The sequence below is a fragment of the Schistocerca serialis genome, chromosome 5, assembly GCF_023864345.2.
Source record: "Schistocerca serialis cubense isolate TAMUIC-IGC-003099 chromosome 5, iqSchSeri2.2, whole genome shotgun sequence".
NCBI classification, from domain to species: Eukaryota; Metazoa; Arthropoda; class Insecta; order Orthoptera; family Acrididae; genus Schistocerca; species Schistocerca serialis.
The window spans coordinates 19,860,492-19,876,382 of record NC_064642.1 but is presented as its reverse complement, the minus strand read 5'-3'; the positions used below and the strand labels follow the sequence as shown (position 1 = coordinate 19,876,382).

At 40.1% G+C, this 15,891-nt stretch overlaps 1 protein-coding gene across 2 annotated transcripts in view; it reads left to right on the top strand.

Moving 5' to 3' along the window:
- Positions 1 to 7,640: 7,640 nt before the first annotated feature.
- The window catches only part of LOC126481452 (biogenesis of lysosome-related organelles complex 1 subunit 4), a 57,963-nt gene continuing 49,712 nt past the window's right edge, over positions 7,641 to 15,891 (top strand). The window contains exon 1 of one of the 2 annotated variants that reach the window (XR_007587563.1): positions 7,641 to 7,803. Coding sequence is in view for 1 of the 2 variants with exons in the window: in XM_050105224.1 (XP_049961181.1) it covers positions 7,651 to 7,803 (153 nt within the window). In the remaining variant the exon portion in view is untranslated. The remainder of the gene's footprint in view (positions 7,804 to 15,891) is intronic. The other variant, XM_050105224.1, reaches the window with a different exon arrangement.

Genomic DNA, 15,891 nt, shown 5'->3' with positions numbered 1-15,891 from the left:
ATAATCCAAGTGTCTGTTAATTTAGTGTCATGTAATATTTAGCTATGGATTCTTCTCTGTCTAATGGCCTCCTTCTTTTCTGATTAATTTCACGCTGAAGCTTTATGTCATCACAAAATTGCAGGCAAAATTTATTTTTTGAGGCCTGGGGATGTGTGAAGATCTTATACCTCCCAAATCACAATATTTACTATACTTTGTAACTTTTTGCTAAACTTATTGCACGCTGTAGAATTGTCTTATATTAATGCAGCTACAGCGGTTAACAATTTCCAGAATTTTAGAGTAATCTTTGCCCACTGACTGTGCTTTCTGACATAGTGATTGCCACTTTGTTTAAGCAATCCATAGAGGGAGATGGCTCAAATCCATCATAGTCATTTGATCACTGCACTTTCTAATGTGTTCGAGGTAATTTCCTGTGCCATGTTCAGGTGGGCTTAAGTTTCAATGTGAAGTGACTAATATCGTTTGTGGCATACAGGGTATTGCTAACCTGAGTATAAATAAACTGGTTTTGAAATGAGCAATAACTTCAATAATAAATCTTACAGTGTGTGATGCACCATTAACTGTTATCAGTCGAAGCTTTAGATTGTCCACATCCCAAGTTAACAGCAAAGGAAAGTACATAATTAGATCCTTTAAGTGGAGAAGAGAGAGGCGTCACCAATCGTGGCACCAATCATTATATCGTACCAGCTGATCTTGTTACACATTCTAGCAGCAGTTTATCATGCATTGCTGGAGCAATGAAGGACATAGAGTGCACACAAAATGCCATTTTCAAGAAGTGTCATGGAACAGATGTGCATAATTATAAGCCTATAATCTGAGTTCAGTCTGTTGTAGAATTATGTAATGTGTTTAGTGCTCAAATCTTACGACGTTTTTGGGAAACGAAAATCTTCTCTGTAAAAATCAACATTAATTCTGCAAACAGAGATATCGTGAAATAAAGCTCATGTTTTTGTCCATGAAAGCCAGAGTGCCATATATATCAACTTCCATGATCCTTGAATTCAAGGAAGGCATGTCGTTTAGTGAAAAAAGACTGTCCAAGTGAGAGTACAACTCCTGCACTGAGGCTTTTGCAGAAACTTAATTATGTATATATATATATATATATATATATATATATATATATATATATATATATATATATAGTTCATTTATGCTGGGAATCGAGAATCTAGCCGATTTTTTCCTGTTATCGATATCTATACTGGCAAGATATCAGTTCTGGGAATTCTCGGACCGTGTCAAAATCTCTGCAGTAGTTCCTGCAACTAGCATGCACACACAAAAAGAAGCGAGCAGAGGAATTCAGTTCATATATGTAGAGAGAGAAGACTTGATAAAACATTTCTGTATACTCACTAAAACATGACCACAAATTACATTTTATGTTTGCATGCAGTAATATTTTTCTATTATGTTTTTGGCAGATGAGAAATGTAAGTTCTAATGGCAAAAAGATATTTTTATGTCAAATAAATACAATTTAACAGTTTACGTATTTTTTCCTTTGCTTGTACTGTGAAGCTTGGCTTCTTGCAAAATTTCATGATTTTAGGGCAACAAGAAGTACCCTACATGTTTTGATGAGTGAGTTTGTGACATAAATGGGAATACATTTTAATTGCATTGACCCTAGAGCCTTGAGTTGTTTACACCTCCAAGGGACTGTAGATCTTATTATGTGACATAAATTTCAAACTGATGCGTTCACCCATTCCTGGAAAAAGAGGTCTTGATGAATGAACAGACAGACAAACAGATAACATTTGATCAAAAATAGTTTTTCGTATGATATAGTTACAAATTAACAATTTTCGAATTTCTTCTATTACTTGTAGTGTGAGACCTTGCTTATTAACAAATTTCATGATTCCAGCTCAATGGGACGTAACCTACAGGCGTTAATGAGTGAATTTTCGAGTAACAAAATATGTTACCTAATTGACCATATCTTTTGACTGCGTTGACTCAGAAATTTAAATGTTTTGCACCGTTAAGGGGTCATAGACTTTAATATGTTATACAAATGTGAACTTGAAATGCATGCCTGCTTCTGAGAAAAAGGGTTCTGAGCAGTTGTATGGACAGAGACAGACAGACAGACAGCAAACCAATCGTATAAGGATTCCACGTTTACTGACTGATGTATGGAATCCTAAAAATACGAACTTTCTCAGTAATGGACTAGATTTATGATTGGATACAAGATTTCCGTGCATGATGATGATGAGCGTTTGGCGTCATTGGCCGGGAGGCCCCTCGCGGGGCAGGTCCGGCCGCCATATCGCAGGTCTTATTACATTCGGCGCCACATTGGGCGACCTGCACGCCGGATGGGGATGAAATGATGATGAACACAACACAACACCCAGTCCCTGAGCGGAGAAAATCTCCGACCCAGCCGGGAATCGAACCCGGGCCCAGAGGACGGCAATCCGTCACGCTGACCACTCAGCTACTGGGGCGGACATTTCCGTGCAGATAGAACGCAACACATCGCTCTTAACGGAACAAAACGAGAGTGATGTGAATGTAATTCCCAGAGTACCACAAGGAAGTGTGACAGGGCTATTACTCTAAACAGCGTAGCTAAAAGGTCCAGTAGGAAGCGTTGGCAGCTCTTTAAGACTGTTGACAGATAATGTAGTTATCTATAACAAAGTAGCAACGTCAAAAAACAGTATAGATTTGTAGAATGACATACACAGGATAGATGGATCATGCAGGCTCTGGCAACTTATCCTGAACATGAATTTAACATACTGCGCATAAATAGGAAAAGAAGTCCACTACTGTACAACTGCACTATTAATGAAAAATTGCTGGAAACAGTATGTACCGGGTGATCAAAGAGTCAGTATAAATTTGAAAACTTAATAAACCACGGAATAATGTAGATAGAGAGGTAAAAATTGACACACATGCTTGGAATGACATGGGGTTTTATTAGAACAAAAAAAAACAAAGTTCACAAAATGTCCGACAGGTGGCGCTGGACAGCAAAACGTCAGTGACTGTGCATGACAATCATGTATAAAAGGAGCTGTAATGAGAGAGAGAATCAGATGCACCAGCAGTCGCAGTATGTTGGCGTTACCCGAAAAGGTGCTTTTTAGTGAAGCTGTATTATCAGAATGGGGAATGTGCTAGTTCAGCGTTACGATCCTATGGCCATAGAAAGGGGATTCGAACGGGTAAAGGTCCGTTGACAAATGCAGCTATGGCGAGAATGATTTCCAAGTTCGAAGCCACGAGTTGTTTAGACGATAGACCCCGTAGTGGCCGACCGAGCACAGGGCGTAATGCTGCTGAGACAGTTCAGGAAGAAATGGAGACTGTAGCGGGTTCGTCTATGCACGGGGAAGTCAGCGCTCGTGCAGTCGCATGTCGCACTGGCATTCCATACACTAATGTTTGGTTGGCACTCAGGCGTCCCCTCCAATGCTATCCGTACAAAATTCATTGGCACCATGAACTGTTACCTGGCGATTTAGTGAAGTGGAGGGCATTTGCGGTGTGGGCGTTTCAAAAGTTGGCGGAAGATGACTATTGATTAACGTGTTGTGGACTGACGAAGCTCACTTCACGCTCCGAGGGTCTGTGAACGCCTACAACTGCAGAATTTGGGCTACCCAAAATCCTAGAACTGTCGTGGAAACTCCATTGCACGACGAGAAAGTCATGGTATGGGATGGATTTACCACATCTACCGTTATCGGGCCTTTTTTCTTCGAGGAAATGCGTGATTATGGTTTTGTAACTGCTACCGTGACAGGTGATAGGTACGCCGATATGTTACAGAATCACATCATCACCAGCCTGGCTGATAAACACCTGCTAGAATGTACGATGTTTATGCAGGATGGCGCTCGACCCGATATTGCTAGACGCGTGAAAGATCTCTTGCGCGCGTCGTTTGGTGATGATCGTGTGCTCAGAGGCCACTTTCGTCATGCTTGGCCTCCCAGGTCCCCAGACCTCAGTTCGTGCGATTATTGGCTTTGGGGTTACCTGAAGTCGCAAATGTATCGTGATCGACCGACATCTCTAGGGATGCTGAAAGACAGCATCCGACGCCAATGCCTCACCATAACTCTGGACATGCTTTACAGTGCTGTTCCCAACATTATTCCTCGACTACAGCTATTGTTGAGGAATGATGGTGGACATATTGAGCATTTCCTGTAAAGAACATCATCTTTGCTTTGTCTTACTTTGTTATGATAATTATTGCTATTCTGATCAGATGAAACACCATGTGTGGGACATTTTTTGAACTTTGTTGGTTCTAATAAAACCCCATGTTATTCCATGCATGTGTGTCAATTTGTACCTCTCTATCTACATTATTCCGTGATTTATTCAGTTTTCAAATTTATACTGACTTTTTGATCATCTGGTACTGTACAATAGCTAGAGATAACTATTCAAAGTGACCTTAAGTGAATGACCACATAAAGCAAAAGGCAGAAAAAGCAGATGCTAGTCTGAGAATCATAGAAAGAATCTTAAGGAAATGGAACTCATCCAGGAAGAAGGTGGTTTACAAGGTACTTGTTTGACCGATTCTTGAGTATTGTTCATCAGTTTGGGACTCTTATCCGGTAGGGCTGAGAGAGGAGATAGACAAGAACCAACGATGAGCGGTGTGTTATATTGAGACCGTTTAGTCGCCACGAGAGCGTTATGGAGATGCTGAACAAAATCTAGTGGCAGATGCTACAAGAGAAGCATAGTGCATCAAGAAGAGGCTTACTACTGAAGTCCCAGCCGAGTGCATCCAGGTAAGATTCAGACAACATGTTACTTCCTCACGTTTAACGACTACAATGAGAAAAGTCGAGAAATTAGAGCTAACACAGAGACTTACTGATCATTCTTCCCACGCCCCACTCGCGAATTGAACAGGGAAGGGGCAATCAGTGGTACCATAAGTATCCTCCATCAAACAGTGTCAGCTGACTTGTGGAGTGCAGACGTAGGTGTTCAGAAATATAATTACCTTTCTCTTTATTCTGATCACTGTATCCCTTGCTGTTAACTTTCCACAAACATTTGTGGCTCCTCTATATTTCAATATCGCTTAGTTTTGCTCAGATCTGAAACTCCAACTTCCAGGTTTGTGCATGTCTGATGTCTGGGCAAATTTTCGATCCATGCGCTATAATCTATATAAGTAAATGTGCCGAATGCAGACAGATTGTTGCATGTGGATCAGCCATATATCATAAATAAATAAGTAAATAATCCGTAACCCTTTCAGGCCATATATGCACAATTGTGTGGGTACATTCTTTGCCAGATTACCACGACATGTTTAAAGTGCGACTGTTACAACCTGGGCCAAACAATAGTGCCAGTACTCTGACAATGACTGCCTTGAGCTGATGTCACAGTTATATTGTTAATTTCGTTATATTCTACTTGTTTTCAGAGTGCATAAAAATTTTGAAATATAGTTGAATGATGAATGAATCAAATGTAGTTCATAAAAATTGTTTGTTCAACACTAATTCTACATTAGATGCTTCGATAATTAAAGTAACACACCTGTGTGGGTTAGGCTTTTACTCCTTTTTTTACCGATTTCAGTTGTTGAGGTTAATGGGTGTCCATCTTTCTAGATACACTGACAGGTGCAGAGACTGAATACCTTCCAGTCAATCAGATGTGGAGGACTTTAGTAGTGGTGATGACATTGTTGATGAATCTTGCATGCCATCACTTAAGAAGAAAATTGCTGAAAGTAGAACTTCATCTGATGACTCCAAGGAGCAGCCCCTAGTTTTGAACCAGCAGGTAGCAAATTTAAATGAAACACAAGAGCAAATCCAAAATGAACAGGTACCACAGTGTGCACAACAACTGAATCTAGTGACAGCGAGAAAACATTTATGGAGGAAACGTCCTTCTTCTTCGCAAGGCCCTCCGATATCTGACATTTTCCTTGAATCACCAATGGCTCCTATGAAGTGCTTTCACACACACTTTCCTGGCGAATTTTTTGAGCTTGCATCCACATACACAAACATGTATCATTTATCTCAAACAGGCCACATTTTGGGAGTTACCATGCTGAAAGTAAGAAAAAGTTTTTGGAGCACTCATTCTAGTAGGCTATACCAAATACTCCACCTATGAGCATGTATTGGCATTGTGGATTTCGCCTTCTATTAATGGCAGACAGTATCACAAGGGTCATTTCTTCTCTGTATGAAAGTCGTTGCATGTTGTTGATACGAATCGTTTTCCGGAAGGGAAAGGGAAGTATGCACTCTGGAAAGTTCAACCTGCAATTGGGTTCATGAGGAATGCCTGTGTCAAATTGCCTCACCCCAGTGGAGGCCATTACTCTATCGATGGACAGATGATACCTTTTACTGGTCGTTGTTACTTGAAGCATATATACCAAACAAACCACGCCCAAGAGGTTAGGAAAGAGCAAGAGATTAGTCTTAGATTTTGATATTTGCCACTGAAAATCAACGCCTCTGCGTGAAGGCAGTTATGGCCTAGGGCTTAATATTGTGCTTCCACTGATTCAGATATTAGAGAGAGATTTTTATCTGTTCTTTGACAGATATTTTATAACTATTCCGCTGCTGGAAGCTCTGCGAGAAAAAGAATTGTATGGAACAGGAACAACCATGCCGGCCAGTGTGGCCACGCGGTTAAAGGCGCTTCAGTCTGGAACCGCGCGACCGCTACGGTCGCAGGTTCGAATCCTGCCTCGGGCATGGATGTGTGTGATGTCCTTAGGTTAGTTAGGTTTAACTAGTTCTAAGTTCTAGGGGACTGATGACCTCAGATGTTAAGTCCCATAGTGCTCAGAGCCATTTTGAACAACCATGTGTAATAAAATTAGAGATTGCACCTGACTGAAGTGAAAAAATTGAAAAGAGGTGACATGGAAGAATTCTGCAGGGATGACAACAATGCTGTCGTCATTCAATGGCAAGACAAAAAAGCAATGGCATTAGCGTCAAACTATTTTGTATGCAATTCAGTTACAAATCTAGAACGGTGGACCAAAAAGGAAAAAGTGTTTGTCAGTACTCCTTGTACATAACGTGTTACAAATTGTAATATGAGCATGGGAGGAATTAACATTTGTGTTCAGATGATGGAGGCCTGCAGAACATTTATAAAAACAAGAAAATGGACTCTGAAACTCATAATTCGTCTCATAGACCTTGCTTTTGCCAGTTCCTGGACAGAATTTAAGGAAGCTTGTCAAGTTGCTGGAGTACTTGCGAAGGATAAACTAGATCTTTTTGTGTCCAAGCTTTCGGTGAAAAACTGAGATATAGACTTTCTACTGGATTTTCCTGTATTCGCTAATTTTCGTAAGGAAGGCATTCAAATTTCATTGAGTTTCAATAAACAGTTTTCTCTCAGGCAGACGGCAACTTTTGGCTAACTACAGTATGGGACAGGATATGAATCAGCAGACACCAGAGCTCTACCTCCAGCACTGGAACCAAGCCAAATGCATATTCTAGGGTCATTTCCAGAGTTAATATTGTTACTTCTTCGGTCGATAGACGCTTCTCGACAGACTAGCTGTGTACGTGCTGTGTACGAAGCGTACATCTGTGACAACTGATCTCGACCGTACTACTACACTCTATGGTCGCCGATTGCGTCACGCGACGTGTTTATGTTGTTGTTGTTGAACAGGTGTCTGTCAGTGGCATAAAGTTTTGTTCTGTTAGAGCAAAGATGATAACCGACTTAGCAGATGATTACGCATCATACTTTAAACTTGAAGTAAATAAAGAGGCAAGTAAAGCGAAAAAAGTGCCAATAAACGAGGTCTTTTTGTCTCTCTCACACTCGTACCTATATATTGGAACTATTAGTAGAAGACTTGATACTGTTGGTATACTGGAAGTGAAGTTAAACGATTTTTGAGTGTGTTTTAATTATTTGTTTCTATTAAACAAACATTTAAATAAAAGAGTTCCTAATATTTCCCAGCATCACAGTTTAGAATTTGAATAGCAAAGTTTGAATTTCGATGTATTGTGATGCCAGCATATGATATAAATACCTGTAAGTTATCGAGAAAATGCGGCAAAAACGGAGTTGTGCACGCAACTGTGTTTCTCCGCATTTGTATGCGAGAGTTAATACGTCATTCGCAGCAGTGCATTGTCACTACTCTGTAAACCATATATTTATCTACGAAGTTTGGATAGTTCGCCTTATAATTCATCATAAAAATATAGTCATTACGCCTGTCTAATCAGCGAAAGAAACAGTACACAGCACTAGAATATAATTTTTTCATCATTAGCTGTATGTCCATCATCATTTGTAGTCTTGTCATTGTTGTTCCATCCGGTGCTTTTTGTCAACATCACATCATCTCCTTCTCGTGCCTATCTATCAATGACGTCAACCACACAATGCATCCTGTCTCTGAACTGCTGTATTTACTACTTCATCTTCACTTGGTAAACTTGTCCACTGCTTAGTTATCAAACAACATTCTTCTTCGCCCTTTTCTTCTTGTACCCCAATTTTCCAACTGTAGAAGAATATATTTGGTGTTCTATAAGCTGCGTCCTAGGTACACAGGTTGTCTTCTTTTAAATAGTGTTCACATTTCTCGCAGTGTGTGATTCGTCACAGTACTTTGGTGTTAGTTATTCTTGCTGTCCACAGTATTTTAAGCATTCTACAGTAAATCTACATTTAAAAGTCCTTGATTTTCTTTGCTGTTGGCTTATAAGTGTCCATTCTGCTGAAGCGTATAGAAGTATGTACCAGATGTAGCATCTGACAAATCAAACTGTAAGTTTTATATCTAGGCCTGTATTTGTGAGAATTTTCTTGAATTTTGTGAAAGCATTACAAGAGTTTCCCATGTAAAATTTTATCTCCTGATTTCCAATCATCTTTGAGCCATGTTCCAAGGTTCTTAAACTTTCTATTAAAGAGCCACAGAGTCAAAGATTTCCATTTGTAAAGGCTGTCATGTGACATTCATAAAATGTGTCTTTTTGGTGTTGGTATTCAGACCTAAACTACTGCTGTAATCTCCTACTCTGTTGAGGAATTCTTGGAGATACATAAATTATAACCAATTAATACTGTATCATCAGCATAGTTAATTTTATTGAAGAAGGCTCGATAAATCCTTATCCATTTTTTTCTATATCACCAAGAATAATTGACTTCTCTGCAGATATTAATAAAGTCACTGACCTCAACATTAGATGTAACCTTAGCTGTCTGATTTCAATATAAATTCTGTATGCAGTGGAAGTCTTTCTCATCTATATCCACCCTTTTGAGATTTTCAGTAAATTTATGATGATGTACACTGTAAAAGGCTTTTTCATGATCACTAAACCAAAGGCCTGCATTTTAATCCTTATCGTAGCAGTCTGCACACAAAAAATGTAATGCAGCTGTTGCTCCTCTTGCACCTAAACCTTTCCTGATCCCAGGCTGTTTCCCACCGATGACTCTCACTTAGAAAAACACTGCCTGACAAAAAAGTGTGGCACACAGAAAGGAAGGAAGAAACAAAATTAAACTTGACAGTTTGAAAGTTTATGAGTTGTTATTCCAGTGACTACAAAATTGAGTGAGATTTACAAAGAAGTATGACATTGCACCCCCCCCCCCCCCCCCCCTGGCATGGATGCATGCACTGATTCGGTCGGGTAGGGTTTCAGAAAGCTGTTGCATCCTTTCCAGAGGCAGATGCTCCTCAACTGCTGTAACTGGCCCTTGATATCCTTTGTACTGGCACTGGAGTGGGTTTGCTGTGCGAGCTGCCCCCACGTGTGTTCTATCAGGGACAGACCTGAGGGCTTTGCTGGTCATGGGATGACCTCGAAGTTACACAGATAGCTCACAGACATTTGTCGTGTGTGAAAGAGCATTGTGCTGTTGAAAAATGGCAGCACACCCTGTCGCACGAGAGGTGACACACAAGAATGCAGAATGTGTTGGCGTACTGAGCACCCGTGTGCCTTGCCAAAATGTCGGAAGGATGGACCTCGCCCCAGGTCACTGCCACATTTGCCGACGACGGTCGTCCTGAGTAGTCCAGAACTGCAATTGTCCACTGAACACAGTGTAATGCCATTCATCAGCAGTATATTCTTTCCAGTCATCACACTGCTCCAAAGGTGGCTGTTTGTGTCTGACGTTAACAGCTGCATGTGTGTGGGATGGTACTTCTCCCATCTAGCTGCTTTTAGTCTCTGACCAATGGTGCAGGGTGACATAGAATTTTTCAAAGGAGTCAGCTACTTGAATGAGATTTTCACTCTGCAACGGAGCTCAGTTGGTAGAGAACTTGCCTGCGAAAGGCAAAGGTCCCAAGTTCAGGCTCGGTCCAGCACGCAGTATTAATCTGCCAGGAAGTTTCGAGTCAGCAACTGATATGAAACTTCCTGGCAGATTAAAACTGTGTGCCGGACCGAGACTCGAACTTGGGACCTTTGCCTTTTGTGAGCAAGTGCTCTACCACTGAGCTACCCAAGCACGACTCATGCCCCTTCTTCACAGCTTTACTTCTGCCAGTACCTCGTCTCCTACCTTCCAAACTTTACAGAAGCTCTCCTGCAAACCTGCAGAACTAGCACTCCTGAAAGAAAGGATATTGCGGAGACATGGCTTAGCCACAGCCTAGGGGATATTTCCAGAATGAGATTTTCACTCTGCAGCGGAGTGTGCGCTGATATGAAACTTCCTGGCAGATTAAAACTGTCTTCTGCAAGGTTGCAGGAGAGCTTCTGTAAAGTTTGGAAGGTAGGAGACGAGGTACTGGCAGAAGTAAAGCTGTGAGGACGGGGTATGAGTCGTCCTTGGGTAGCTCAGTTGGTAGAGCACTTGCCCGCGAAAGGCAAAGGTCCCGAGTTCGAGTCTCTGTCCGGCACACAGTTTTAATCTGCCAGGAAGTTTCGAGTCAGCAACTTGTTCCTAGATCACAGGCATGAATGTGATGGGGTTATAATGTTCTTGGTGCACAGTACGATGTCCTCCCTTGCAATGGTCAGACAAAGTTGACTGGAACCTTGATGATGAATGTGCCCACCCTCATGTCTGCATGCAGTCCAACGTCGGGCCACTGTGACAGCTGCCCTACAAACCTGGACACTGCACGATTTCACCAGCTGTCCAAATGGAGTCTCACAATAAGACTCCTTTCAACCTCTGTCAGGTACTGATAACACCTTCTCATACAAGTACAGGGCATCTTTGTGTCTTTCACAGTGATCACTCACCATCTGCCACTGTTCATACCTTTACATGCCCTACCAGGTCTGGTAACAACACTAATGCATTCTGGTTACTGTTCTACCAGCCACAGAGAATTGCAGCTCCAGTAATTTGCAAGCCCACTGATGTGTGTGTGTGTGTGTGTGTGTGTGTGTGTGTGTGAATTGCAGCTCCAGTAATTTACAAGCCCGCTGTGTGTGTGTGTGTGTGTGTGTGTGTGTGTGTGTGTGTGTGTGTGTGTGTGTGTGTGTGTGAAGTTACATTGACGTCCGACCTTGCTTTCTGAGTGCTTCACCTTCTTGTTAAGTTGTGTATTTTAAAGGAGTACGTCATAAGACTAAAGAGTTTGTCACAGTTTTCCATGTTGTTCTTCTTTGGTAAGGGAATGGAAGATGATACAGTCCCTGGGTAAGGCAGTGACCTGTGTCATAAATTTTGTTAGTAACCTGTGTAAGACTGAACTTCTTCATCAAGAAGGCTAATGAGTCCACTGGAGTGTCATCGGGTCCTGTTATTTTATTGGTTTCTGTGTTTTGTATGGCTTTCATAATTTGAGATTCTGTTAGATTGTCATTCCTAGAAATCTCAACATTTGATCTGTCTCTAAAAAAATGTTCCTAATATAGTATTCCAACGTCTCTTTCTTTGCTGCATCATCAAGAAAAATTTTACGAGACATTTTTTCTTCTTTATATCCCAGCAGTTTCTTCCAGCTTTCATGTAAACCAAACTTATCAGGTGAAGCTTTTAAGGCTTTAATTTCTTCACACTTGCATTGTAACTAGCCTATTCATTTTTTACTTCACTAATTTCTGACATTATAAGTTTCTGAATATTGTTGTAATTGTTTAGATCTGTCTGGGCTCTCCTGTTTCAGTGTTCATCATCATGTCATCCATCTCTTGTTTTATATCCCAGTTTATACTGAGTGGTGGTTATCATAATGTTTCTTCTCTCTTCCCATACTTTGGTGCAGTTTTCTGGACCAGAGGTGTCCTGTAGTTACTATTTTACTGGTGATACACAAGGCCACTTCACTTCTGTGTTCAGACTGTTTGAGTTTTTCATGGGGTGTCTTTGCTGAGGTGGAGTTTTATCTTTAGAGAAACAGTGAGTATACAATCAGATAGTGTAAGTGGTCCAGGATAAGTGGATGAGCTTTACTGAAGTCCCAAAACACTTGTTGCTTAAAATGTATTCTACCTGATTACGATGTATATAGTCATTGAGTTGGTAATTTGAATGAACTATTGGTGACCATGTTTTCTTCCTGAATTGCAGTTGCGATCATCTTTCTCACTAATACTCCTATACAAAAACGTCCAACTAGATCTTCAAATCTGCCATTTTCCAGTTTGGCGTTGAAGTCTCCCACTATTAATATTAATTTCATGATGTTTTGTGAGGGTAGGTACTTCCTTGATTTGGTTGTAGAAAGTGTCTGCTTCTTGCTCATTTGTGTCGACAATTGGTGCATTCCCTTGAATTTTAGATTCACTGTCATGACAATGAGCTTTAATAAGGAACTCTGTCAGTATATAACACAAAATTTATAACACTCTTGGAAATGCACTGGGGAGAGTATAACGCCCACTCTCTAATATGATTTTGGTACTGGTTCCCAGAATAAAATAGTGTACCCCGCCAACAGTAGAACAATCTCCACTATCAACCCACCATGTGACTGTTATACCTAATATATCAATACTACTCGCCTCATTTCTTGGACCACATTTGCTAGATTTCCTGCTTCGTATATGCTTTGAACATTCCAACATTTGTTTTCTTCAGCTTTAACATGTATCTGCTCAAAACTGTTCTCTCTCCCCCACCCCCAGAGATCTGATTGGAAAACTATTCAAAACTCCACAACATTTACAAGTGAATGTATCCATGTGGTTCTCTAGGACATGTTTGGATGGCATTCCATTGCCTTCCCCTCAAAATGTCAGCCCCTCCTAACATGGATGCAGATGCTATTATCAGCTGCCCACTGTGGATCAGATGCTGCTGTGCTTGTTGTTCCAAGGGAAGTATTTGATTTCCCTCTTACCACTCACGTCTTTCTGCCACGTGAGAACACGTCCTGTAGAGGTTACAGACTTTCCACATCGCTTTCCCACAAATAACAAACAAGGAGGGAAAAGTCACTCCTGAAACTCAATCAAATCAACTACACTTCGTGAGTATAGTAGTTTCCTATGATTTATGAACACACAACTTTATTTTAGTTTTTGTCATTTCATTTGAGAATTAGTAAACAACATGATAGACACCAAAGATTCGAGCCTTAAGAAATGACCAGTCAATGTCACTAACAAGACAAAACCTTACGGAAAAATAAAAACTGACAAATTAATGGGATCTCAACAGGAATAGGTGGTTTTCGGCTAGAGATGTTCTTGTTATTAATCATTTCGGTCATATTAAAAAGTTGAAAATATAAGCTCACAGTAGGAAAATTGAGATTTTCATGAGGGACATAAATATAAATATGGACTGCTCGAAAAAAAGAGGGGCCTAAGAAGATTGTTATGATACAGTTACTGGCTCCACAACTTACATCTGAACTGTCACCTTCCCAACATAATGTCAACCCTCAGTTTAAATAGAGGAAAAATGTCAACATTGCACTTATCAGTCATAACACAAATGGGCTAGTGTGTGTTATTGGACACACCTATTCCACTGAAATCTTGGTTATGCTGACAAACTGTTCTGTATCATAGCCTGAGTTCTACATTAGGTTGGAAGATGGTAGTTTGGTTGAGAGTTGGTGAAGCTAACATGTGTAAAAGCCAAAAAAAGATCGTGCTAACAGCCTGACATGTAGCTTAGCGTAATGTTTACATTCACGCCATGTCTAATTGCACTTAACACACTCTTTGTCATAAAATCTAAAACTGCAAGGTAACATCAGGAAACATATATTAGATACGGGACATGTCCCCAAATGTTTTGATGTACATTATGTACATATACTGTACATAAACTACAAAAAATGCAAGGGGGTGGGGAGGGAGGGAGGGGCTACTACGTAACTTTAATCAGGAACGACATTATCACCATCTTCAGTACACTCACCATTTCCACTGGATGCATATAGATCTACTAAACAATGTGTCTAATCCACCTCCCACAAGAACTAAATAGCATTTTGTAAACAACACACACAAACAACTGCTATAACGGAAATGTTGAAGTCACCATCTGTATAACATATGTCACGTTTCAAAGAATATACCATTGGCTCGTATTGTCCGCTAGGCCCTTCATTTGTGGTGTATGCCAGGGAACACTAAAGAATCACATTTGTGTTTCAAATAGAAATTATATCAAGGTTAAGCATCCCATTAGCACTTCAAGTTGGCATTGAGTAGATGTTATGTAGAAGATGATATATTGAGATGAACTATCATATCTAATCAAAAACCAACTAGCTCATGTAGCTGTTAAGGAGCTGTGTGTGGTTATAAAGAAAAACAAGTGTTCATTTTTTGTAATTTAATACAAAGAGCATAATAGAGCAATACCTTTGTGCTAAATGTGAAATCTTTCCCCATTTATTTATGCTTATCATCACCATTTATCTTACAGTATTATAGACAAACAGTCACTAGTGGTTAAGGTTTCAAAAGAGGAGACTGAAGTCCCAAATGTATCTGTTATCATGTTCTTACTGCCTGTGAAATCTGTACCATCAACCATTTCTGCCAAAGTACGAAAACTATCAGATGAAATATTTACATTAACACACACATATATTCATAAAGTTCAGCACATGTTGGCCAATGAAGGAGTTAATGAGATGCATTAAGTTAGAAGATATATCCGCATGAGAATAACAGTGTGATTCTGTAGATGCCTATGACTGATGCAGGGGGGGGGGGGGGGGGGGAGAGAGAGACCAAGTTCTTGTGTAAGACTGATTTGTTCTTCCATGTGTCATGTCATTTTAACCAGTTTCTTCCTACTGATATTTGTAAGGATGCTGAAACGTCACCATCTCTGAGGGGCCATACCCCCCCTCCCCCCCACACACACAAAAACAAACCACAAACATATACATTCGTCTTTGTCCAGTAGATTTCTTTTACAGAACGTTTACAGCTAACTGTGAAATTTCTTGGGAAAATGGAAAGACTCTTGCAACCTGCGAAATGCAATATTGTGGTTGCTTGTAACAACAAATTGACATCACTTTGTTACTCTGATCCTGATATAGATGTCTATATCAGGATCTACATCATTTCATCAATAAAAGGAAACATACAGTTTCATTTCTTCTTACATATATTCAAATACTTTTTATATACTAGAAAAGATCCTTCAAACATTCTTAGATATGGACACAACACTATCTTCTGTACAAATTTCAGTAAATAATATAAAAAGTGTTCAACTATGTAAGCATCAGCAAAGGTAACTAACAAGCGTTTGCAGTACCAGAACTTGTAGAAGGGATAGTTGATTAACATTGACTTCACTTATTGTTTGGCCATTTGTAGGCTCTCATTACGCTGCTGCACACCATTTAACTTCTCATTAGATTTTTACACCATGGAAATTACTTCTTATGGAATTCAAACAGGGGTATAATGTTATTTATATCAATGATTACAATTG